Source organism: Giraffa tippelskirchi, chromosome 4, assembly GCF_054371585.1.
Source record: "Giraffa tippelskirchi isolate mGirTip1 chromosome 4, T2T-mGirTip1v1.2.pri, whole genome shotgun sequence".
NCBI classification, from domain to species: domain Eukaryota; kingdom Metazoa; phylum Chordata; class Mammalia; order Artiodactyla; family Giraffidae; genus Giraffa; species Giraffa tippelskirchi.
This window is the reverse complement of record NC_137278.1, coordinates 162,722,040-162,746,591: the sequence shown is the minus strand read 5'-3', so window position 1 is coordinate 162,746,591 and position 24,552 is coordinate 162,722,040. Positions and strand designations below refer to the sequence as shown.

At 37.1% G+C, this 24,552-nt stretch overlaps 1 protein-coding gene and 1 long non-coding RNA gene across 4 annotated transcripts; one reads left to right on the top strand and one right to left on the bottom strand.

Moving 5' to 3' along the window:
* Nucleotides 1-405: 405 nt before the first annotated feature.
* On the bottom strand, nt 406-13,070 carry LOC145546997 (uncharacterized). The gene is made up of 2 exons (XR_014083441.1): nt 13,005-13,070; nt 406-1,440 (listed from the first exon to the last, which is right to left on the bottom strand). It is a non-coding gene; the product is annotated as an uncharacterized LOC145546997 (long non-coding RNA).
* On the top strand, nt 12,651-24,408 carry ARL1 (ARF like GTPase 1). Of its 3 annotated transcripts, none has more exons than XM_081595484.1 (6): nt 12,651-12,853; nt 15,948-16,085; nt 18,000-18,081; nt 18,965-19,076; nt 21,169-21,347; nt 22,061-24,408. In XM_081595484.1, exons 1-6 carry the CDS (start codon nt 12,850-12,852, stop codon nt 22,089-22,091), a joined length of 546 nt encoding a protein of 181 aa, XP_081451610.1. In that variant the 5' UTR covers nt 12,651-12,849; the 3' UTR covers nt 22,092-24,408. The 3 variants fall into 3 exon arrangements, with proteins under 3 accessions (XP_081451610.1, XP_081451611.1, XP_081451613.1); XM_081595485.1 differs by having other exon boundaries at nt 21,169-21,351; nt 22,066-24,408; XM_081595487.1 differs by having other exon boundaries at nt 21,169-21,351.
* The last annotated feature ends 144 nt before the right edge of the window (nt 24,409-24,552 follow it).

The following is a 24,552-nucleotide window of genomic DNA, read 5'->3' as shown; positions in this document are numbered from 1 at the left end:
GTCAAAAAGATCTGAAATGTGTTCTTAGGCCAGAGATGAGTAGAGTGTGGGGGTTTGGGGTTAGTAACAAGACAAAGAGACCACCTGCAGAGAGCTCTGTCTTTACAAAATCTACTTACAAGAGCACAGTGTGAACTCCCTGTATGATGGCACCAGTACCCACCTGTATCTATTCCCATTAACTGGAGGTTGAGAGGACAGATCTGTGGACTTTGCAGGGGGCCTAGGAATCTTCTAGTCACATCTAGAACGTAGAACCTAAGAGATGCTCTTTATTACTGTTACTCAGTTCCAACTTTTCATTTCACTTTATTCCTCCATGTCTCCCCAACAGAATATTTTGCCAGTGTTAAAGAGAAGGAAGTAAATCTCTGTGTATTGATACAGAATATTCTCCAAGATACATTGTTTTAAAATTTTTTTATTGGAGTATAGTTGATTTACAATGTTGGGCTACTTTCTGCTGTACAGCAAAGCAAATCAGTTATACATATACACACCCACTCTTTTCTAGATTCTTTTCTCACATAGGTCATTACAGAGTATTGAGTAGAGGCCAAGATATATTAAGTGTAAAAAGGTACAGAACAATGTAAATGTTATGCTACCATTGATAATAAAGGAAATATACATATAATGCATAGAAGACATTGGAAGGATACACAAGACCACTCAGTTCAGCCTCTCAGTCATGTTTGACTCTTTGCGACCCCATGGACTGCAGCATGCCAGGCTTCCCTGTCCATCACCAACTCCCGGAGCTTGCTCACACTCATGTCCATCAAGTTGGTGATGCCATCCAACCATCTCAACCTCTGTCGTCCCCTTCTCCTTCTGCCTTCAATCTTTCCCAGCATCAGGGTCTTTTCCAATGAGTCAGTTCTTTGCATCAGGTGGCCAAAGCATTGGAGCTTCAGCTTCAGCATCAGTCCTTCCAATGAATATTCAGGATTGATTTCCTTTAGGACTGGTTTGATCTCCTTGCAGTCCAAGGAACTCTCAAGAGTCTTCTCCAACACCACAGTTCAAAAGCATCAATTCTTTGGTGCTCAGCTTTCTTTGTAGTCCAACTCTCACATCCATACATGACTACTGGAAAAATCATAGCTTTGATTAGACAGACCTTTGTTGGCAATGTCTCTGCTTTTTAATAGGCTGTCTAGGTTTGTCATAGCTTTTCTTCCAAGGAGCAAGTGTCTTTTAATTTCACGGCTGCAGTCACCATGTACAGTGATTTTGGAGCCCGAGAAAACAAAGTCTGTCACTTTTTCCATTGTTTACCATCTATTTGCCATGAAGTGATGGGACCGGATGCCATGATCTTATTTTTTTTAATGTTGAGTTTTAAGCCAGCTTTTTCACTCTCCTCTTCCACTTTCATCAAAAGGCTCTTTAGTTTGTAGTGATTAATTCTGAGAAGGTGACTCTAGGTGTGGAAATCTGGGGAGAGAGAGACATTTTTATATTTGAATTTCTTTTTCAAACATATCTACATATATATATTATCACATATCTTATATACATATAACTTTTAAAAACTATACACTGCAAAAAAATAAAATTTAAATTAAAAATGACTGAAAAGTTAGTCTGAACTTTCTCATATTGGCTATTACTATCTAGCCTAAATAAAAGGAAAAGAACATACCATTTAGCAAATAATATGTAAACATTTTCAGTTTTCATATATATGAGAAATATTTTCAGTTACACATATATGTTCAGCCACTAAGTCAGGTCCGACTCTATATGTGTATATATATGTATATATACACACACATACATATATATTATTATTGTTTTTTTTTAATAAGGAACTTTCTTATTTTGGGTAGGCTGGTTTCTTTCCCAGAACAGAACATAGCAATACTGCTTAAGAGGTCTGGCTCTAACATCAAACAGCTTGAGATTCAATCTTAGATCTGCCACTTACTAGCTATGCACCTTGGGTAACTTAAATTGTCTAAGCTTCAGTTTCTTTGCCTTTGAAATGTGGGAGAATAATCATACCTACTTTATGTGGTTGTTAATGAGGACTACATGAAGTAATGCACTTGAAGGGGTTAGCATATTGGCTGACCCAAAGTAAGCATTTGATAAGCATTATTAGAAAATGCATGGTGAAAATGAAGGGCACACAGCAGTGAGGATTTGTGGGAAGTCAACATCTGTTTTCCTGTTTGAAAAATGTGGACATCCAGTGACAAATATCGATAATAAAACACTTTAGAGACATTCCATTGTGTAATTAATAATCTAGTAATTTCCAGTCACTGGTTGAAGTTTTGGATGTGGATTAAATGGCAGGGCTTCCCAGTCAGTTTAGAAGAGACTGTATTACCTGTGTTATTGACTTGTCTTTCTGGATGCTCTCACTATTCCTAGTTTTCCCATGTGTCACTTAACAAGGTGGATAGAACCAGGGAACAGAGAGAAAGAGAATAGTCCAAGCCTGACTGTAACTAATGAGCTGGGCAACCTCAAGGCCACACTGGCCCCACTTGCAAAACAAGGAGACTGACCCAGATGATCTCTGAGGCTCTTCTGGATCTAACAGTTCTACAAAAATACCATGTCTGCTTAAGCTTTTCTGGTCTCTACTGATTCTATATCCTGTGTTACTCCATTCTGATGAACTCAGGTTATGAGGTGACAGAAAGCTTTGTAAAGTGGGAGCTAAAAATAATCTCTTCCTATAAATATTTTATCAAAAGCTAGAGAGCTAAATAAAATAAAGGTAATTAAAAATCAGCATTAATGTCTGTTTTCTGAGAATTTTCACTTTGTTATTCATTTTGTGAAGAGACGTTGCCACCAGAAACTAAATTAAGAATGAAAATCCTTCAGAGTTTAAATAGAAGAAACAGATTTAAATGACTAAAATCTACCAAGAGTCATTTTGCTTTGTATCTCCTATTCAGGTGACACAGTACTTTTAACAGGTGTACTCATTTAGCTCCTATTTTCTAGCATTTTGTAAAAATGTTATAAATTATGCATAATAACGATTAAACGCTTTACATTTGTGGAATTGTTGTCTCATAGTTTACCAAGAGATTTTTACAGTTTAATAATTTACAATCAAAACACCTGTCTGGTCATGAATTTGATAATATACAACATAGCTCTTTTCTCTTGTCAAAATGATAAATTGATATTTGAGTTAAGGCTTATTTTATAAAGCAAATATTGCAAATTGGTTAAAAAAAACTGTTCAATAGAAATGCAAAATAGGGTGGTATGTTCTGGAATGCTTCTTTTTTCCCACAATAGTGAGTTAGGCAATATTCAAAGAACTTCCTTATTTTAACTTTAAAATTTAAAACAACTTCTCTATATCAATAATAAAGTTTGTTTTTCACCAGGCAGGGAGTTCACTTCATTATTTGATATGCAACATGGTATTTGGTATAAAGCGTGTTGTTTAAAATCATGCTATGATACTAATTCATATGCTATAGGGCCAATCTTTTATTCTCTATAATGCCAAAGTTCTCATACAAACTATGTGTTTTTGGTTTTGGAAGTTGGGACAGAAACAGCAGTAGCAAATTTCATTGTTTCAAATACTAAAGAGAAAATTTTATAAACTCATTTCAGGGATTTTAATATCATTAATTTTTGAATAGATCAAATTATGGGGAAATTCCACATTGCCTCTTTCCTCCATGTTCTGGAAAATGACAGTATAGACACATAAAGCGTTTGATTTATCTTTGGGATAATAATGAAGTGAGTCATTCAGTCATTCAACAACACTTTATTGTGTATTTACAAAGAAAAAGAAGTATATAACTGTGTACTTGCACATACACAGTGATAATCATTAATTGCTTGTAGATAATGGTTTCAAACTCCAAGTACCAAAAATGGATACTCTAATAGATAAAAAAAAAAAAAAACACATTGGGAGCAGGAACACTAGGTTAGCCAGGGAAGGCTTTGCCCAGCACAAAGAGCAGGAAAAAGATGGGTTGGATTCAAATAGGGGGAAATAAATGGAGGAAGTATCCCAGGGACAAGAAGCAATATATAAAACATTATAGTATTAATAAGGCAAAAGGCATGTCCTGAAGATAATAAATAGGTCACAAAGCATAGAACTTAAGGGTGGTTTGTGGACCAGTAGCATTAGCATCCCCCGGGAACTTGTAGATCTACAGAACCAGAACCTAATTCCACATCTTCAAGGTCTTTGAGCGCTCTGTATCTATATTAAAGTCTGAGAAGCTCCAGTGTACAGATTCTTCATTTCGCAGAGGAATCTGAACTCCAGAGCAATTGGATGACTTCCCTGATGAAAACACAAAAATCTAGCCATTCCTGAAAATGATGAGTTTCCCTCTCAATTCCACAATGTCTGCCTAGTTTGGAGAGAGGAAGTAAGTCAGATATGATTGTGAAAGTATTTGACTGCCAAGCTAAGAAACTCAGGTCTCATCCACTCATGAATTCAATCAACATTTATTGAACTCCATTGTGATAGCACTGGGGATACAGAGAATAAGAAAAGCCCTGTCCTTAAGGAGCTCACAGTCTTATGGAATCTGTAGAAGGCAATGGCACCCCACTCCAGTACCCTTGCCTGGAAACTCCCATGGACGGAGGAGCCTCGTAGGCTGCAGTCCATGGGGTCGCAAAGAGTCGGACACGACTGAGCGACTTCACTTTCATGCATTGGAGAAGGCAATGGCAACCCACTCCAGTGTTCTTGCCTGGAGAATCCCAGGGACAGGGAACCTGGTTGGCTGCCGTCTATGGGGTCGTACAGGGTCGGACACGACTGAAGTGACTTAGCAGTCTTATGGAAAACTAAGTAACCAACAATTATAAGTATCATTGTGAAAATGAGTTTTAAAGATTTATAATAGAGAAATTAATGATTTATCCAGTTAACATTTACTGAGTGCCTAGTATATGCAAAATGATGGTATTCAAGTGTATTTGGGATTGGGGAGAAAGAGAGATGGATCAATTAAGTGGCTACCATCTAAGAGTAGGAAGTAAAGGAGGAATAAATAAGGTTTGGTTCCTGTGAATTTGATGGAAGGTCAGAGAAGAAGCAAGTCTTCATTAACTCAGAGGTGGTAGGGTGAGATAGAATTTGGATCAGAGAAACAGGAAAGTGGAGAGAGTGAACCATATTTTGGGGGGTTTGTTTGTTTTACTTTTTAGCTGGGAGACAGATATGTTCAATTTTAGATATGTGAATCTTAAACGCATGTTCAAAGAGAACTTTCTAGTAAGGAGTGGGAGGTTCAGAACTGGAGCTTAAGAGAAAAACAGGGCTGGAGAAATGACTGATCAGGTGTTTTTTCTTCCTAACAAACAGATCATTTGAATCACTGGACAGTAAATAGGATTGATTGTGCATCTTGAAGTTGTCTGTTGCAGGTTAATTACATTTTATTTATTTTAAAATAAATCTTCAAACTTTGCTTTCTTAGCTGAGAACACAAGCTAGTTCAGTGATCTCAATCACAACTATTATGTTCACTAACATCACTTTATTTCCTTTTCCTGCTAGTGCAACTGTAACAGCAAAAAAAATTACAATAGCAAGTTTTTCTTTAAATTCCATTTGCAAAGTCCTACTCTAGTACATTTCACCTGTGTTCACTTTTTAAATGTGTTAGCTAACTTCGGAAACCACAGCTGTCTTGTATCCTACAAAATGTGAACAACTGTATCAATGGTTATTATAGTCAATGCACAGCTGAGTGACTTAAATTTCTTAAAAGTTAATTGTGCAATTTAATTTTAACATGCAGATTTCATGCTATATTTAACTATTATGCTCTTGCTCTCCTCCAGCTTCTGGCAAGATTTATTGACTATTCCAACTACCAACTTCTGCGTGGTATTCTCATTTGGTAGGGACTGAGTCTTATTGTGGTAGACTTGGTAGATGGAGTGTCCTGGGGTGATTCCTGAGCACTGGCCATGACTCAGCGGTAGATCTCTCCTACACACCTGTGGTGTTGATTCAGTTCATATAATGGAGCTTCCATGTTGGTTTCCAGAGAGACCCTTGCAATGTAGACAAATACATTCACTTTATAGGGGAGAAAACTGAGACTCCACACAAGGAAATTCAGAGTTACAGCTGATGGTATGGGCTTTGGTGTTAGATAAGAGTAGGACTTAAATCTAGACTCTATCACTTTTAACTAGATGACCTTGGACAAGTAAAAACAAACAAAAAAAAGTCAGCTAGTTTACTTTTATTAAAAGAGTAATCCATGTACATGGTATCAAATTGAAACAGTACAAAGGGTATACAATAAAAAAATGTCTCCCTGCACTTCAAGTCTGTAGTCTTCTGTGCAGAACAACCATTCTTAAGGGTTTCTTGTGTAAATGTTCAGAATGTCATGCATTTGCAAGCACAGCATAGTACAAATGTGGCTGTGCAAATGTGCAAGCATATGTATATTAATTTCTAAAAGTGACATTTTGGTCAGGGGTATGTATATTTAAAATTTTGCATGTAGATCCTGCCTAATGGTAAATGCACTGTGGATGAGAGTGACAATTTTCCCACAGGGAACTACTTAAAAATTTTACCAATTAGATAGGTGAATGTCATCCTAATGTGCTTCCTTCAAATTATTTTTGTTTCTTTTAAATTAGTTTATTTATCTATTTTTTAACTTTACAGTATTGTATTGGTTTTGCCATACATTGACATGAATCCACCATGGGTGGATGGTAACATGATTACATGCTATTGTAATCCACATGTGTTCCCCTTCCAGAATCCCCTTCCCACCTCCCTCCCCATCCCATCCCTCCAGGTCATCCTGGTGCACCAGCCCCAAGCACCCTGTATCATGCATCGAACCAAATTATTTTTAAAATATAACACATAGACAGGAAAACACACAAAATATAAATATGCTACTCAGTGAATTATTAGAGAAGCAAACAAGTCAGGTCAAGAAAGAGAATATCTAAACATTCCATAAACTTTCCTCATGCTTCCGCCTACCCCATTTCTCCTTTCCAAAAATTAACGTTATAGTTCAGTCATGATAGCTTTGCCTGATTTTGAATTTATATCCATAGAATCATATATAGTATGCTTTCTTTGGTGTCTGCTGCTTTTGCTCAGTAATGTGTTTATGAGATTTCTCCAGTATACAACTCTAGTTCTTTCATTTTTGTTATATAGATTTTCATTATGTAAATACGTGGCAATTTATGAATTCTTCTACTGCTGACAGACACTTGGGTTGTTTAGTTTTTTATTTTTTATGAATAATACTACATAAATGTTTTTGTACATGTCACTTGGTGCACATGTGCATCCATTTCTGTTAGGTCTATACCTAGGACTATGGCACTGTCACAGCCATGTCAAGATCAGTCCAGCCTCTGTGAAGATGAACCACCACACGCAGAGAGAAGTCAACCAACTCAGCCAATGTACCAGCTGCATATAGCTGCATGAATAACCTCAGAAAAAGAATTGCTTAGCCAATCCATATGACTGTGATAAATAATACTTACTGCTGGTTTAAGTCCCTACATTTTAAAGCAGTTTGTTACACAGCAATAGATAACTGACCTAGAAATTGGTACCAGAGAGATAGGGTACACAAAAATTGCATTTTCCCATGTACATGCATTGACTTAGGAACCATACTGTGAGCAGAGGCTGGAAAAACGAAGAGGCTGTTAGTGAGAGCTGGAGGACTGGCAAAAATTATTTTAGGAAAGGATAGAAAGGTGGTGAGAAAATATTAACGAAGGCTTGGAAAAGAGTGAACTGTGGTAAACAGTTGTGGAACAGTGAATAAAAATGCTGCCTGTGGTAACTTGAAATAGAGATAAACGAACTTGCTGAACTGATATATTTCCAGGAAGAATATTGATAGGGTCATCTGGCTTCTTAGACCTAAGTATGATAAGGTATGGGAAGAGAGAAAGGCACTAGAGAGCTTTTCAGTTTGTAAGAATTTGGAGGAAATACAGAGAGCCTAGACTTCTTGGGTCAGAAAATAAAACTGTTCCTTATCCCAAGTTTCTCCAGCTGGCAAGAATTTCAAAATAGGAAATATCCCCCATTCTATAATGAGATTTGAGAGGAAATAAAGCAATGAGACAAAAGCTCTCACTTCTGGTATAATAAGTTTGATAGAGAGACAAGCCAGCCTTGCCCTTGGGGAAAAGGGGAAAGTAGGAAGGGGTAGGGTTGGTCAAGAGGGCAGTCTATAAAAGAGACCACAGACCCTGTGCTACTGGGGCTTGTGTTGTGTCCTGTGGAACAGAGGACAATCACAGCAAGACATAGTTTAGGAAGAGCCATTAATACTGTATCTAATGCCAGCCACATCCACCCCAAAACGACAAATGCTGGTATTAGAAAAGAACTACAGTGAATACCTATTGTGTCCAGCTTCTATAACTTCCCCATTCCTGCACCCTTATTCATGCATATGGTACATATGAAAGCAAATATGATTTTCCAGTGGGAACTGTTCTGAGCGCCGAAGAATTGATGCTTTTCAACTGTGGTATTGGAGAAGACTCTTGAGAGTCCCTTGGACAGCAAGGAGATCCAACCAGTCCATCCTAAAGGAAATCAGTCCTGAATATTCATTGGAAGGACTGATGCTGAACCTGAAACGCCACTACTTTGGCCATCTGATGGGAAGAACTGACTCATTTGAAAAGACCCTGAATGCTGGGAAAAATTAAAGGCAGGAGGAGAAGGGGACGACAGAGGATGAGATGGTTAGATGGCATCACTGACTCAATGGACATGAGTTCAAGTAAAATCCGGGAGCTGGTGATGGACAGGGAGGCCTGGCATGCTGCAGTTCAGAGGTTGCAAAGAGTTGGACATGACTGAGTGACTGGACGGAACTGAACTGTTCCCCTAGCCACAGCTGACAGGTCCAAATGTAAGCAGCCTCGTTACAAAGAATTTAGTGTGTGGGTGTGGGGAGAGTGGGTGCAACTAGTAGGGATAATTATGAAGCAAGAGTGAGTCTGAAGTATGGCCATAAATTGATTATTACAGATGGGTGTTAAGTGCATGGGTGTTCTTTGTAACTATTCTCTCAAGAGTATTTTGAAATTGTGTATCAAATGAGAGTATGATGGAAGTGCTAGGTTGTCTTTCTGGGAAAAAATGCATGTACACAGGGAGAGAAAATTCTAGAGATAATTTCAGTAGGTTTACAGTCTCCCACAAGTCTATCTATGGATTTGTATGATGCCAGGTTAAGAACCCTTAGACTCAAAAAAGCTCAAAATATTCAGGAATAAGTTTAACCAAAGAAGTGTAAGACCTGTACACTGAGAACTATAAAATATTGCTGAAAACAAGTGAAGATGACCCTAATAAATGGAAAAACATCCTACGTTTGTGAATGGGGAAGACTCACTATTATGATGGCAAAATTTCTCAAATTAACCTATAGAGTTAGTGCAATCCTTACTGAAATTCTAATTGCCTTTCTTTGCATTAACAAACTGGTCCTAAAATTCATATGGAAATGCAAAGGATCTAGAATAGCCAAGACAATCTTGAAAAAGAACAAAGTTAAAGAATTCATACTTCTGATTTCAAAATCTAATACAAAGCTACATGATGGTATTGTATGAGAAGAATACATGAGAACAGACATAAACATCCCTGGACTAGAACTGAAAAGTCCACAAATAACTGAAAAGTCCACAAATCTGTACATTTATGGTCAACTGGTTTTCAACAGAGTGACATGACCATTTAATGGAAAAATCAGTTTCAACAATGGTGTTGGAACAGCTGAATATTCACATGTAAAAAAATGAATCTGGACTCCTACCTCATAAATTACAAAAAACAATTAAAAATGGATCAGAGACATAAATGTAAAAGCCAAGTCTACAAAACTCTTAGAATACAGGTGTAAATCGATGTGAGCCTGGATTAGGCAATAGTTTTTTAGATGTGACACAGAGAGCACAAGCTGAAAAATAAAAATACATAAATTGGGCTTCATCAGATTTTAAGTTTCTGCATTAAAGGATACATCAACAAAGGGAAAATACAATTCACAGAACTGGAGAAAGTACTTGTAAATCATATATTTGATAAAGGTCTAGTTTCCAAAATATATAGAGAACTTTTACAACTCAACAATAAGGTGACAAATAATTCATTAAAAACTAGGTAAGGGATTTGAGTAGACATTTCTCCAAAGAAGATAAACACATAGCCAATAAGCACATGAAAAGATGTTCAACATCATTAGTCACCAGGAAAATTCAAATCAAATCCACAATGAGATACCATTCCATACCTATAGGATGGCTATAAGTTAAAAGTCAAAAATAAGTGTTGGTGAGGAAGTGGTGAAATAAGAACCCTCAAATGTTGGTTTGAGGGAACCAACCAGGGCAGTTTCCTCGGGGGGAGCAGTGGGGAGTTATTGCTTAATGGGTATAGAATTTCTGTTTGGGGTGATGAAAATATTCTGGGATTTCATAGTGGTGATAGCTGCAAACTTCATGAATATATGAAAAGCCACTGAATTGAACACTTAAAAAATGATGCTATTGTATGTGAATGATTTCTCAAAAAAAAGACCATATAGTCTAGCGAGAAATTCTCTGACAAAGTACATATTATTGCAAAGAAACATTTGAAACATAACACATATCTAATATATGAAAATCACACATCTAGTTATGATATCAAAATGTTGCTTAGTTTAAAAGACAATTATAAATGTACAGTATGAGAAGCCCTTCTGAAGCTTATATTTACTATACTTTTATATTTATTATATTTCATAGGTTCTGCTTCATTCTACTTGGAATTTTATTCTGCTTGGAATAAAATCTAAGCAAAGAATGTAACTTTCACTAGCAATGGAACACACTTAAATCTTAAGTTTCTAACTTCGGAAACTACAGAAAACTACAGTATGGTAGTTTGCAAATCAATTTACCAAACGTACAGTTATAGGAGGCATCATAATGCAGTTACTTTAGGTCTGGAAGTCAAATGATCACAGTAGATGTTCTAGCTCTATCGCTTAGCTCTTTTCCACTTCATCTGTGACTGAGATAGGTGGAACTGAAGTTCCTTCTAGCTTTAAAATTTTAAACTTACTCCATCTTATTGTGGCTTTACAGTCAAAATTTTGGAATTGTTTTCCTTGCTTGGACTACATTAAAGCGTTCACATTTTAAAATTTAACAAATTATTATTGTACCATAACATTTGAAAGGGATTAAATCAATTAGACCAACTGATCTCATTCTGCTGAGAACTGGCCTGAGGCAATACTACCATCTGGTGGTTTCTCTTCAAACATAACTTTCTAGAAGACGTTTGGCCTCTCATCAAATTAGGACAGGTGGTTTAGATAAGCCTATTTTAGGAAACAAATTTAATAATGCTGCATATGTTTAAGTTAACAAATGTTTATGTGGTGGTGGTTTAGTCACTAAGTTGTGTCTGACTCTTGCGACCCCATGAACTACAGCCTGCCAGGCTCCTCTGTCCATGGGATTCTCCAGGCAAGAATACTGGAGTGGGTTGCTATTTCCTTGTCCAGGGGATCTTCCCAACCCAGGAATTGAACTCAGGTCTCCAGCACTGCAGGCAGATTCTTTACCAACTGAGCTACAAGGGAAGATTTAGTGCCCAAGTATAAGAACAAACGAGCAAACAAAATAAAAATACTTGCATTCATAGATGTAACAGTCTAGCGAGAGAAAGTAGACAGATAAGCAAGATAAGTAAGTAAATTATGTTAACTGGTAAGTTCTATTAAAAATCAGGATAAGGGGGATGTAGGGTAGGTTGCAATTTTAAATAAAATCTGAGTAAAGACTTGAAAGAGGTGACGTCAATTCTACACGCTTGTCTCAAGAACAGAATTCCACTGACTTACAATCTAAGTATCTAGCTTTAATTCTAGCGTGCTGCTGTAATTCTGCTTCCTCAAATGTTCCTTTTTAGTAAGCAGGGACTGCGATACCAGGTCAATATTAACAAGAAGGATATTAACATATTAACAGGATAATAAAATATTAACAATATTAACAAGAAGGACTGCATTTTGAAAAATGACGCTGCCTCAAAGATACATACCTTTCCTAGAGTAATGACTTTAGTATCAGGAAAGGTACAGGTGGAAGAAAGGAGGGCCTCTAACGCTGACCCTACAGACCACTGCGACGCCTAAAATCTCGATAGCGGCCTCACTGTAAGGCTGCTCCGCAATGGTGGCGCAGGGCTCTTCCTATTATTACTATGTAGTTCTATTTCCTGATCCGAGAAAGGAACGGGGCAAAATCAGGTAAACTCCGCAGAGTGCTTCTGGACCAGGAATTTCTGCGACGCCGCAACCTGCGCCAGCGTCCAGTCAGACAGCCGCATCCAGGCCAGACGCTCATTCCTGGTTGGCGGATTCGTCACTTCTTTGTGTCAGAAGTTAAAATAAAAATTCGAATTTCCTTACTTCAGAAACCCTTCTTGTCCAAGGAAACAGCAGCAAGAGCAACTCGGAGTCCTTGAATCTTTTTTTTCTCTCGTGGCTTCCACAATATCTACACCCTATTTGCCGGGGACTTGCGTCGAAAGTGACGACGCGGACGCTCAGGCCTCGGTTTACAGCGCGCAGCCGCGGCGGCCCCTCGCTCCCGCCCCTGCCTGGAGGTCCGACGTGGAAGTTGCTGGCTGACCAAGCTTCCAAAGAAACTGTCTGGGAGCCAAGGGTCCGAGCCGGAGCCGGAAGGCAGGCCTAGGCGAGGGGAGGTGGCGGCGCCGAGACTCGAATAGGAGTCGCTGCCGAGGTCGGGGCCAGTCTCTGACAGTCGACGAGGGCGGACAGGCGGTTCATCATGGGTGAGAGATCTGAGAAGGGAGCCTGGGCGCACTGAGGCCGAGGCCGAGGCCGAGGGGACTGGGGTTGGGGAGAGGAGGAACAGAGGGACAGGCCTGGGAAGCCCAGAGTAACCAGCGTCTCAGGGAGCTGGTTGCTGAGGACTTCACTCACCTTGGCTTTTCACCAGTGTGCGTGGACGCTGCCTCGAACCTTCGCTTCCTGTCTCCCCGCGGCGTCAGGGGTGGGTCACCGCGGGTCGGTGAACTTTTCCCTTACCTCCTCGGACCCAGCGCCACTTGCTGGACGGAGTTGGTCTGCGAAGCTTGGCAACGTGTCAGTCGCAAGTTCGCTAAGGTTTCTTGGGTGAAAGATGAGCTCTGACCTTGTAGTGGCAGCTTGATACTCTCTCCCTGGTCGCTGGGACGGGGTCAGTTTAAAATCCAAAAGGTGTTGCTGGTAATGTTTTATTGCCAACACGGCATTTATCTTCTTGCCTGTAACTTTTCCTGTAAGAGAGGAACGTGGAGGGGAAAGTGGGCAGGGAAGGTATTACTGGTCAGTGATGACGTTTTAAGCTCAATTTTTGGAGTGCTAATTGAGAGATCTACATTGTTGTCATAAGCATCAGCTACAGCTTCGCTCCCCACTGGAGCCCAAATGAATGTGCAGATTTTTTAACTTGTTCACAACTCTCCCAAGTGATGCAAATTCTTTGGGTTATTTAAATACCTCAGCAATTTTCTGGGGAGTTTCCATCTTGCTCTGAAACATCAGAAGCGCCTTCTTGTCTTTTTGCATAACCCTTTCAGTTTTTTTCCTACTGGCTCTTTTTAACCTGTAAGAAAGGATTTTGTCAAATCACACTCCTTATGTTACAAACTTCCAGGGTTCTCTAGCCCATGGTGGATTCATTTTTCCAGACTTGTAGTTTTTAATTTTGTCACTTCTGCAGGAATAGAGGGAACATACCTCTACATAATAAAAGCTATATATGACAAACCCACAGCAAACATTATCCTCAATGGTGAAAAATTGGAAGCATTTTCCCTAATGTCAGGAACAAGGCAAGGGTGCCCACTCTCACCACTACTATTCAACATAGTTTTGGAAGTTTTGGCCACAGCGATCAGAGCAGAAAAAGAAATAGAAGGAATCCAGATAGGAAAAGAAGAAGTAAAATTCTCACTGTTTGCAGATGACATGATCTTCTACATAGAAAACCCTAAAGATTCTACCAGAAAATTACTAGAGTTAATCAATGAATATAGTAAAGTTGCAGGATAGAAAATTAATGCACAGAAATCCCTTGCATTCCTATACACTAACAATGAGAAAACAGAAAGAGAAATTAAGGAAACAATTCCATTCACCATTGCAACGAAAAGAATAAAACAGTTAAGAATATATCTACCTAAAGAAACAAAAGACTTATATATAGAAAACTATAAAACACTGATGAAAGAAATCAAAGAGGACACAAACAGATGGAGAAATATACCGTGTTCATGGATTGGAAGAATTAATATAGTGAAAATGAGTAATTTTGTCATTTCTTTGTAAAATAACCAGGTTTTGTTTGTGAGCATCATTTCTGTTGTCAACTTTTTTATACTGTTAGTGTAACTTTTTTCTAATCTTTCCAAATGTCTTTTGGTAAGAAAGGGCCAAAGTGCTTTTATTGGGTGGGGAGGGGTAATCATTAAAGAAAGAACTTATTTTAAAAGAGCTTCTTGTTTGATTGTAGAAATAACAAAGAGTCTGAATTTCCACCTCTGTCCCTCGTAGGGGTTATTTTATTTAAACACACATCAATAATTTAATCTATTACTGGGAGGCCCTGCTGAGACAGAGGATGATTTTAAATTTTAACTTTTTTTCAGCTGTATTGAAGTATGAATGACAAAAATTGTGTATATTTAAGGTGTACAGCACGATATTTTGATATATGTATGCATTGTGAAATGATTACCACATTCAAGCTGATTAACACGTCCATCACCTTACAGTTACCCTTTTTGTGTGTGTGATGAGAACACTTGGAGATCTGCTGTCTTAGCAAATCTCAAGCATACAGCTGCTGCTGCTGCTACTAAGTCGCTTCAGTCGTGTCCGACTCTGTGCGACCCCATAGACGGCAGCCCACCAGGCTCCCCAGTCCCTGGGATTCTCCAGGCAAGAACATTGGAGTGGGTTGCCATTTCCTTCTCCAGTGCATGAAAGTGAAAAGTGAAAATGAAGTCGCTCAGTCATGTCCGACTCTTAGCGACCCCATGGACTGTAGCCTACCAGGCTCCTCCGTCCATGGGATTTTCCAAGCAAGAGTACTGGAGTGGGTTGCCATTGCTTGCTCCTGTCAAGTGTACAGTATGTTATTAATTAAATGTAGTTACCATGATGTTCATTAGATCTCCAGAATGAATCTTCTAATGAAAGTGTATACCCTTTGACTAACACTGTCTCATTTTCCCCACTCTCCCAGCATCTGGTAACAACCATTCTGTTCTCTGTTCACAAGTGCTTTTATATTACACAATACTTTGTGTATAGGAAGCTTTCTGGTAATAGTTCATGATATGTTGAATGTAGCTTTATTATTATTTTTTTAAATGTTTTCCATCAAAAATAATTTTTGTTACTTTTGACTTCTGTCTCAATTTCTTTGCAAGTTACATTCCTTACAGAGAATTCTCAGTGATTGAAGGTACTTATGGTACTGCTGTTGTACAACAATAATAATTGCTTTTCGTGTTCAAGGACTTCATTGTCCCACTATCATTCTAATTTGCCCTTTAATTTCTAGGGGTAATGAGGATATCATGTTAAGATATCCATATTCTCTTGTTTAGAAAGTGAGCTCCATGAGGGGAGTCATATTTCTCTTATTTTTGAATATATCTTCTGTGCCTGCCTAACATAGTATCCAGGACATGGTAACAATCAGTAATTACTAGTTTGATGTTGAATGATGTATTTCATTGGAAGTAATGCGCCTATGAATGGAGGAAAATATTACAATGTTATTGAATTTAGTGTAGCTTTTAAAGAGCAAGATTAAATGTTTTGTGGATCTAGTTCTTGAAATGATATTGAAATACATTTTTGTTATTTTCTAAGGTGGCTTTTTCTCAAGCATTTTTTCCAGTCTGTTTGGAACTCGGGAAATGAGGATTTTAATTTTGGGATTAGATGGAGCAGGAAAAACTACAATTTTGTACAGATTACAGGTTGGAGAAGTCGTGACTACTATTCCTAGTAAGTGTTGGTATGATAAACTAATTATAGGGGCTTTTGTTTTCCATTGGAAAAAAAAACTTTATTTCTGAATACATATGTAGTGTAATTAATAAGATTTGTAGACTTCTATGAGCATAATATTGATAACATTTTTTTCATAAATTTACGGACAGTTTGGTGTAATTTATGAACCCCAGTGCATGGCTGGGTTCTGCTGTTTAGAGCTGTTTTAAAACTTGGGTCGAGTTAAGCCACATAATAACATTGCGAGCCAGTATCTTTATTGATAAAATGAAGATAATAAATATTCATTGGCTTTGAAAATAAAGCCAATGAATAAGGAAAATGAATTAAGTATATAAAATACTTTGTAAATATGAGTAAAGAATTATTAGTATGTCGATACTAAGTTATATCATTACATGTGTAGTGGTTTTTTTTTCTGTACTTGTTATTATTTGATCAATATTAGTTTTTTGGTTTTTTTTTAGTAATCCTATTGATTATTTTTAAAGATCTGAGTTGAAGAGACTAAGTGTTGAATTAATCTGGAACTTAAAAATATCAAGAAAAGTAACACCTTTAAATCAATTAATATCTTAGAAAAATATTCTTCAATAGTCCTAATTTACTACATAAGAAGACTGTTCTGTTACTTATACTATTTTCATTTTTTTTCCCTGAAGATTAGTATACTTAAACTAAGTTTAATAGTTTGTAAAGTTTGCTCAAGAATACTTATGTCTTTAAGTTACACTGTCGCTCAAGGTATTTCTATTTAGTACTATTTAAATTTCCAGAGTAAAAAGAAAAGTCTAGCTTTTATGAAAGAACTTTTCGAACCATGTCATCTGTTACTTCTTGCTACCACCTTCAAGAAATTTCAGTTTCTTTGGTTTTTGGTTCTCAAATAGCCCATCTTTGCTGCAGTTGAGTCATGGTGGCCCCTGCAGTACCCGCAGCTCAGTGGATTGCATTTCAGCAAATGTGGTTTATACCATGTTCTTCTCCTCTGCAAATAAACAACATTTGTAATTGAGGTTGAAGATGGTGATTACACTGCTACCTAATTCTAAGGGAGACATCATGAACTTGCTTTTTACTTTCTCACTCAGATTTGCTATAGTAATTTTTTTATACTTGCCATATATACTCTTAAGCATTGTTTACCAGTATAAACTTAAATCTAAAAAATTAATTGTCCAATTATAGCTGTAAGTCATATTTTACTTTGATTTTTTTAAAATTTATAAAATCTTAGTAATTTTTATATGTATAGCTCTGAAGTTTTTTCAGCATCCTCTCCACCTCCTCTGGATTCCTTTCATTGAAAATAATAGTATCTTGCCTTAGGCATGTGATGGCAAGCTCCACCTAAGAAGGATGGCAGGGAAAGGAGTTGAGACTCCTCCCCTTTGACCTTCTAGCTATGACCTTACTGTGGATGAGCTCTTGAGGAAGTCTTCAGAGGGTCTGTGAGATTCCCTGCCTTAGTGAACTCAGCCTCCATAAAGAGGTATACAGCCATTGCTGTGCCTTACTGAAGTTTAGAATCTAGGCTTTTGTCCTATTAGCTACCTACCAAAATTCCACTTTTTGTAATATGTTTACAACTGTCCTTTCTAAGTATAACTTTCTGAACGCTTTTGTATGCCAACTTTTAACATAATAGGATTTCCATTCAGCTAAGAATTGTCTAATTGCAGAGGTGTCTGGGGGTTCTTATATACCCTGAAAGCGTGGTTGATCTTGCTTATTTTGCGGGGCCGGGGGGGAGTGTATGTATAGCACAACATAACTGTCGTAAATGGAATAATATTTGAACTAATAATGTGATTCAACAATTACCACTAATTGCTGAAACTCAGACTGGACACCTTGAAGACAGAATGTATTAGTCTACATATACTATTAATTTGCTTTCTCTTTCAGCCATTGGATTTAATGTTGAGACAGTAACATACAAGAACCTTAAATTCCAAGTCTGGGATTTGGGAGGACAGACAAGCATCAGGTATGGTACAAGAGCCAGACCATTTTGTAGTATTGGGATCTTTATTGCTCTTTTAGGGTTAACAGCAGTAAACCAAAATGTGTCTTCTTTTGTAATGTAATGGGAGCCACCTAGTTTAAAATGAGGTAAAACCACCTTATTCTCTCAATTAAGATCTGAGAATTAATGATTTTTAACTAAAGAATTAAAATCTACAGAAGTCAGTTTTTCCTATATCACTTAGATGAAAATTTTTTCCATGAAAGTCTCAAGACCTGATTACTTCAGTAGTTTTTAAATAAAAAGAATCCTCTAGTTAATTCTTGTCAGTCCCTTCCTCTGTGAGACAGACTGTTTTGGATTTCATGACGATGCCTTTTGGGCCCACCATTGAGGACTGGATGCATTCCCCGAGCATCCTACTGCCCTTTAACTCATGTTATTTCTTGAACCACTTTGGAGTCATTTGTTAATTTTAGCCATTTCTACTTCTTGTCTTCAGTGGTCAATTTAAACTCTGTTACTAAAATTATTTTTAAAGAACCCATTTCTCTTAAGGAGTTTCTAGTTAAAGATTTATAAGATACATGATCAGGTCTGTATGAAACATTTTTTCATCAGTACCTTTAGTGATTTTATAGATTCTTCTCAGCCTGTAGTCTAAACTCATTCTGAAGCTCCTTGATCCTATGTTTTATCAATATTCTTTCTACCCATGCCTATCTGAGGGATATGATACATGTCCATCAGAAACAACCATTATGGCATTGATACTGATGTGGGTGGGAAAGGATTGGCAAGTAACACCCTTCACCCCACCATAGCCAAGTCCTAGCATATAAATTAACCTATCAGTTTCATCTTTCAAATAATAATATATTCTCCCTTTCTGAATTTTCTTTAGGCCATACTGGAGATGTTATTATTCAAACACAGATGCAGTCATTTATGTAGTAGACAGTTGTGACCGAGACCGAATTGGCATTTCCAAATCAGAGTTAGTTGCTATGTTGGAGGTAAGAAAACTTTATTAAAATGTGGGTAAGTCATTTATATTTGCTTGCTCTTTTTATTATTTATTGTCTCATGCAGAAATAATTAAAAGGAAAGCAGGGGTCTCCCCCACACCCATGTCTTTAGTATCATTTTCTTTTATGCAAATTACTTTCTATTCCAAAAATACTGTTGGGAGAGAGTTGAAGGCAAAAAAAAATTCCAGTCTATAACTTCCTTTAAACTAGATCCCTTAATTTCCAGAAAATTCAGAGCTAAATCCTTTCTAAACTGAAGTGACTCTTCTAAGTCACTCCTGTGAAGTGATTGTTTTTTTAATGTCTTTATTTCTGGCTGTATAAATTAGCGTATGGAAGCAGATTTATTATATAAGTATATAAATAATAAAGTATATTTGTTTTAGAAACATTGAAATTCAGAGAAATCTGGATTTCTGGCACAGTTCTGGCCCCTGTTTACCTCTCCCAGCTTTATCATTTTTTAACTCTTCCCTGTGTTTACAGTACCTCAGCCATACCGATATTTCTTTTCTTTGCTCACTGAGTTTGTGTACCTGACACCTGGTTTAGGGTTTTGCACTTGCTTCTCCTGCTTGGAATTCTCTTTCCCCAAATCTTTGTGTGGCTGTCTTTTTGACATGTTTTACCTCACATGTTTCTTCCTCAGAGAGGAGGTCTCAGTTATCTTCTAACCCTTTATCTTACTTTATTCTTTGTAACTACTTACCATTTCTTTCCATTATTTTAAACATATTTGTTTACTTATGTATGCTTCCCACCCTAAAGTGTTCTTCACATTTACCTTGTACCCCTGATGTGTGGAACAGTGTATAATAGCTCTTAACTAAGAACCCAATCGGAGAAGGCAATGGCACCCCACTCCAGTACTCTTGCCTGGAAAATCCCATGGATGGAGGAGCCTGGTAGGCTGCAGTCCATGGGGTCTCGAAGAGTCGGACACGACTGAGCGACTTCACTTTCAGTTTTCACTTTCATACATTGGAGAAGGCAATGGCAACCCACTCCAGTGTTCTTGGCCTGGAGAATCCCAGGGATGGCAGAGCCTGGTGGGCTGCCGTTTATGGGGTCGCACAGAGTCGGACACGACTGAAGCGACTTAGCAGCAGCAGCAGCAGCAGCAGCAGCAAGAACCCAATACATTATATTTACTGAGGTTTGTAAGATACTGATAAGCTAACTGAATTTAGAGGGTGCATTAAGTAGTCATCTAAAAGATTTTAAAATTGTTAAATAAGCTTCTCAAATGTACTAATGATTAACTTAATAATGAAATTGCCTTTGCTTGAGAAAATTAGATGTATAGGTTTCCTTTTCCCACTAAAACTATGATTCTGAATTACTTAATTATTGAATGTTTAAATATAAGTTCTAGGCAACTTGATTCCTAGTTACAAGCACAACTTAGAATATTTTGGACTTCTGAGTTCTTGAATGATTAACTTCTTAGTAGCTTCCGATTTATAAATTTCAACCTAAAGTTTTAAAATTTTGCCTAAAATTTTTTTTTTAAACAACATAGCATCACATTTATCATAAGAGTTTCTTAGACCAAATTCAAAGTATAAGGAATTTTAAGGGACTGGTTAACTGCCTCGAGTATAACATATTTTTAAAATATAAGCTTTATTTAGCTGTAATTCACATGGTATAATAGATTTTTATTATATAAAGTATGGCATAACAGAAATGGATTATTAACTTCAGTTCACAATTCTCAAATTGTATTGGATTGTTGTTAGGTTATTTGTGGTATTAGGATTTGACTTGTGTATCTTTCTCCATAGAAAACTAAAAATTGTATTCATTCTTTAGGAATTAACTTTTAATTGATTCAATCAATGTTTATTTATTAGTGATATAAAGTACATGTGGAGGTTGAATCAGTACTATTTTATTAAAACTTACAGACACAAAACCAACTTGTTTTACCTTTGTACACAAAACTTCTAAATGGAGTAAAGAAATATAAAAAGGAGTTAGGAAATATGCTTTTAAAATAACAGATTTTTTTTTTGGCATTTAGGAAGAAATGATTGCAAATTGATTAGAGGAAATATTTTTTTATTTTATTTAGGAAGAAGAGCTGAGAAAAGCCATTTTAGTGGTGTTTGCAAATAAGCAGGACATGGAACAGGCAATGACTCCCTCAGAAATGGCAAATTCACTTGGGTTACCTGCCTTGAAGGACCGAAAATGGCAAATATTCAAAACTTCAGCAACCAAAGGCACTGGCCTTGATGAGGCAATGGAATGGTCAGTATCATGTTTCCAGAAGCCATTTGTGGATTTGTGTGTACGTGCATTTATAATTTCCCTTTGGTCTTAAGGATGAAATCGGATTACTTTGCAGTTTATCATATTAAGTTCCTCCACCCTTGTCTTCCATCTGCTTTTGTTTTAGCCACACGTACTAATTATAGTTAGGTAAACCACCTCTCTGCTATATTTCTAGCTTTTTCCCTTACTCACCTCACCCTCCAGTTCCTTATCCTTCAGGACTTAGGTTGAGGCTCTCTGCTTCTCAAGAGCCTTCCCTATCTCCAGGCCCACTGCCTTACCACACACATAGATGTCCTTGTCAGAGATCAGTGATATAATAGTACTTGCTACACTGTCTTGTAGTTGCGGTTTGTGCATCTGTTCATTAAATTATCATCTTGAGGACTGAGGCTAGTTTTCATCTCTGAATTATCCACATCTGGCCTGGCTATAGTAGGTAGCAGCCTGGAAAGTGGCTATTTGGTTGTTTTTGATTTTTCATTCAAAGCATTGACAAAAAGAGCTAAAATACACCCTTGTGGAAATTGAGTCCATAACCTCATTCTTCTAATATAACCATCTTAACCTTCCTCATTTAAAGTGCTTTGGAATTCATCTTCAGTGTGAAATTTATATTATAAATGACCATTCTCTATACCTGAAAATTTGAAGTTAATTTTATGAAACTGTTCATTTTCTCTTCACAGGTTAGTTGAAACATTAAAGAGCAGACAGTAATTCAGTCACTTTTGCTCCTTTGAAACGAAGACCACATCACATATCCCTTTGGAAAAAGTTAAGTGTGCTCCCACACTACTAAATGTTAAAGCTGTCTGATTGTCGGCATATACCGAACTGACTGGAACATTTGTAATACATATTAAAACTAAGTATTTGGTTGGAAGGGTAACTCATTGTGATTGAACCAACTGAATGTCAGCCCTATATAATGTAAAATATTCCTTCCTTGTTATCTTGTGTTAAGGTATATATTCTATTTGTATGCAATTCTTATTCAGATACAGTCCTATTAAAGAATGTACTCTTAATGAGGAAAAAACCCTCCGATTTTTAAATTAGTGGTTGCATCTTGTTTGTATTAACACTAATGAATATCTTAACTCAGATTTTTCCCTCTAAAATGAATTAGGTTTTTCCAAAGATGAGGCTCAATAGAGCAGGCCAAGAACCTAGCATGGGTAATTATAGTCTTCATTTGCTTAATGACCACTTTATCTAAGCTGTTTCATTTAAAAGCTTTTGGTTATAGGCATGAAATAATTATTTTGGTGGCTAACTTCACTGACTTATCTGTAATTATTATTTTATAGTATTTATAGTTGTTTGGAAATTTTGTTCAGATTTGGACCTACTCAATTTGTACAGGAATCCTGCCATGTAGCTAGGACATCATTTTTACATCTTCATTTTTATGGACATGGACCCAAAATGCTGATAGACGGGCTTGACTAAAGTCACCTGCAAGGGAGGTGGGAACAGGGCTTACAGTGAGATTTCAGGGTCAGAAGCTTGTCCCATGAGCTATACTATAAATTCCTGGAAGTGCCAACGTTGACAACACAATTTAATTCCTTGTGTAAAATTAAGCTAATAAAAGTAGACATAGTACATTCAAAATAATGTCTATAAATTTTTCCATACTAGAAGAGGTAGTAGAAATAGTCCTAAATGGTTTTATTTGATTGAATTCACAACACATGAAACAAAATTTCACATTAAAGGAAATTTTTTGAAAACAAGACTTATTTTAAGAAGCATTGTAAAGGATGTTTTTACTGCCTTTGGTTCCTTCTATCTACCTGTAATTGAACATGTAACTTTGAATGGTGAAAAGTCAAAATCTTATTGATTGTAAAGGGAGAGAAACTAAGTATTCCTGATTTTAAAAATTAGGCTTAGTGCTGCTAGACTATCAAAAACAATTATTTCCTAATGGACTTTTAAAAGGAACTTTACAAACAATCCAGTCTACAGTGAGACAGAAATAGAGACCTTAGTAATTACTAAAATTGGGAGCAATTTTTTTCAGGCCTTCTTCCAAGGAGCACATGTTCCCAGTGTACCCAATAGTACTAAAAGCATATAACTGACATCATGTCATAGTTTGCAAGGCACTCCTAATGGGCAAACTGTCTTTTTCATATTCATATCCTTAATGTCCAATATGGTGCCTGGCACATTATGGCACCTCAGAGTATGTTCATGTTGTTAAAAATGGTAGGCTGTATGTTTGTCAGCTAGGAAAATAGTACATCAGCCCTTTATACTTGGGTCCCTTTCTGGTCAGTGGCGCATATCTAGTGTTAGACTTGTACCCAAATGGATAAGCACTCCCCAGTGGTTCAGGAACACTGTGAAAATAGAAGTATGGGGAGGGGCAACCCTGGCAGGCAAATGCTGCCTGACAAATAGCCTTGGTAGCAAAGGCCCGCACTTGGATGATCCTGATCCCTCTGGTTTGCCACAAAGAATAGGATGGGATAAATAGAGCATACACTGATGTTAACCTGGTATAAACGAGGAGGTCCTTGTCTAGCAGGAAACAGCTGTACAGGTATGTTACAGGAGGTTGAATGTTTATATTTATAAAAATCTACTGAGTCTTGTTTCATGAGAAGCCTGAGAAGGACCAAACTTGAAATCAGAGCATATGAGTTCTAGGCGCAAAGGGCCACTCCAGTTTCTGTTTGGTTTTTCTTTTTGTACAAATAGTATCAAAGGTTTCTTTCAGCACTAACATTCTATTTTATAATTCTGTTTGGTAGTTGTGCTGTGTCATGTGATTAAATTTAAAAAGAGAAATTGAGAGTGGAATTCTATTATCAGAATACCTGAGATGCACTTTAAATTGTGGAAATGTAAGCTCCTTGAGGGCAGGGACCATACCTTATTTACTGTTAGAATCCCTTGCATCTAGTGTGGTGCACCTGGAACATACTTGGTACTGGGCTCTCAATAAATATTTACTGGAATAAATATTGATTAAATACTGATTAAAATGATTAAATATTGATTAAAACAAAGCCATGCTGAATATACTTGAGATATTTATTTTTCCTGACTTTGCCTTTCGTATTAATAACTTTTTTGATTTAGAAATTTTTTATAAAAGCAAATACCTACACTTTAAATCACTTAGAATTGGGTCTGCTTTCCAGGATGCCCCATGTTTATCCTT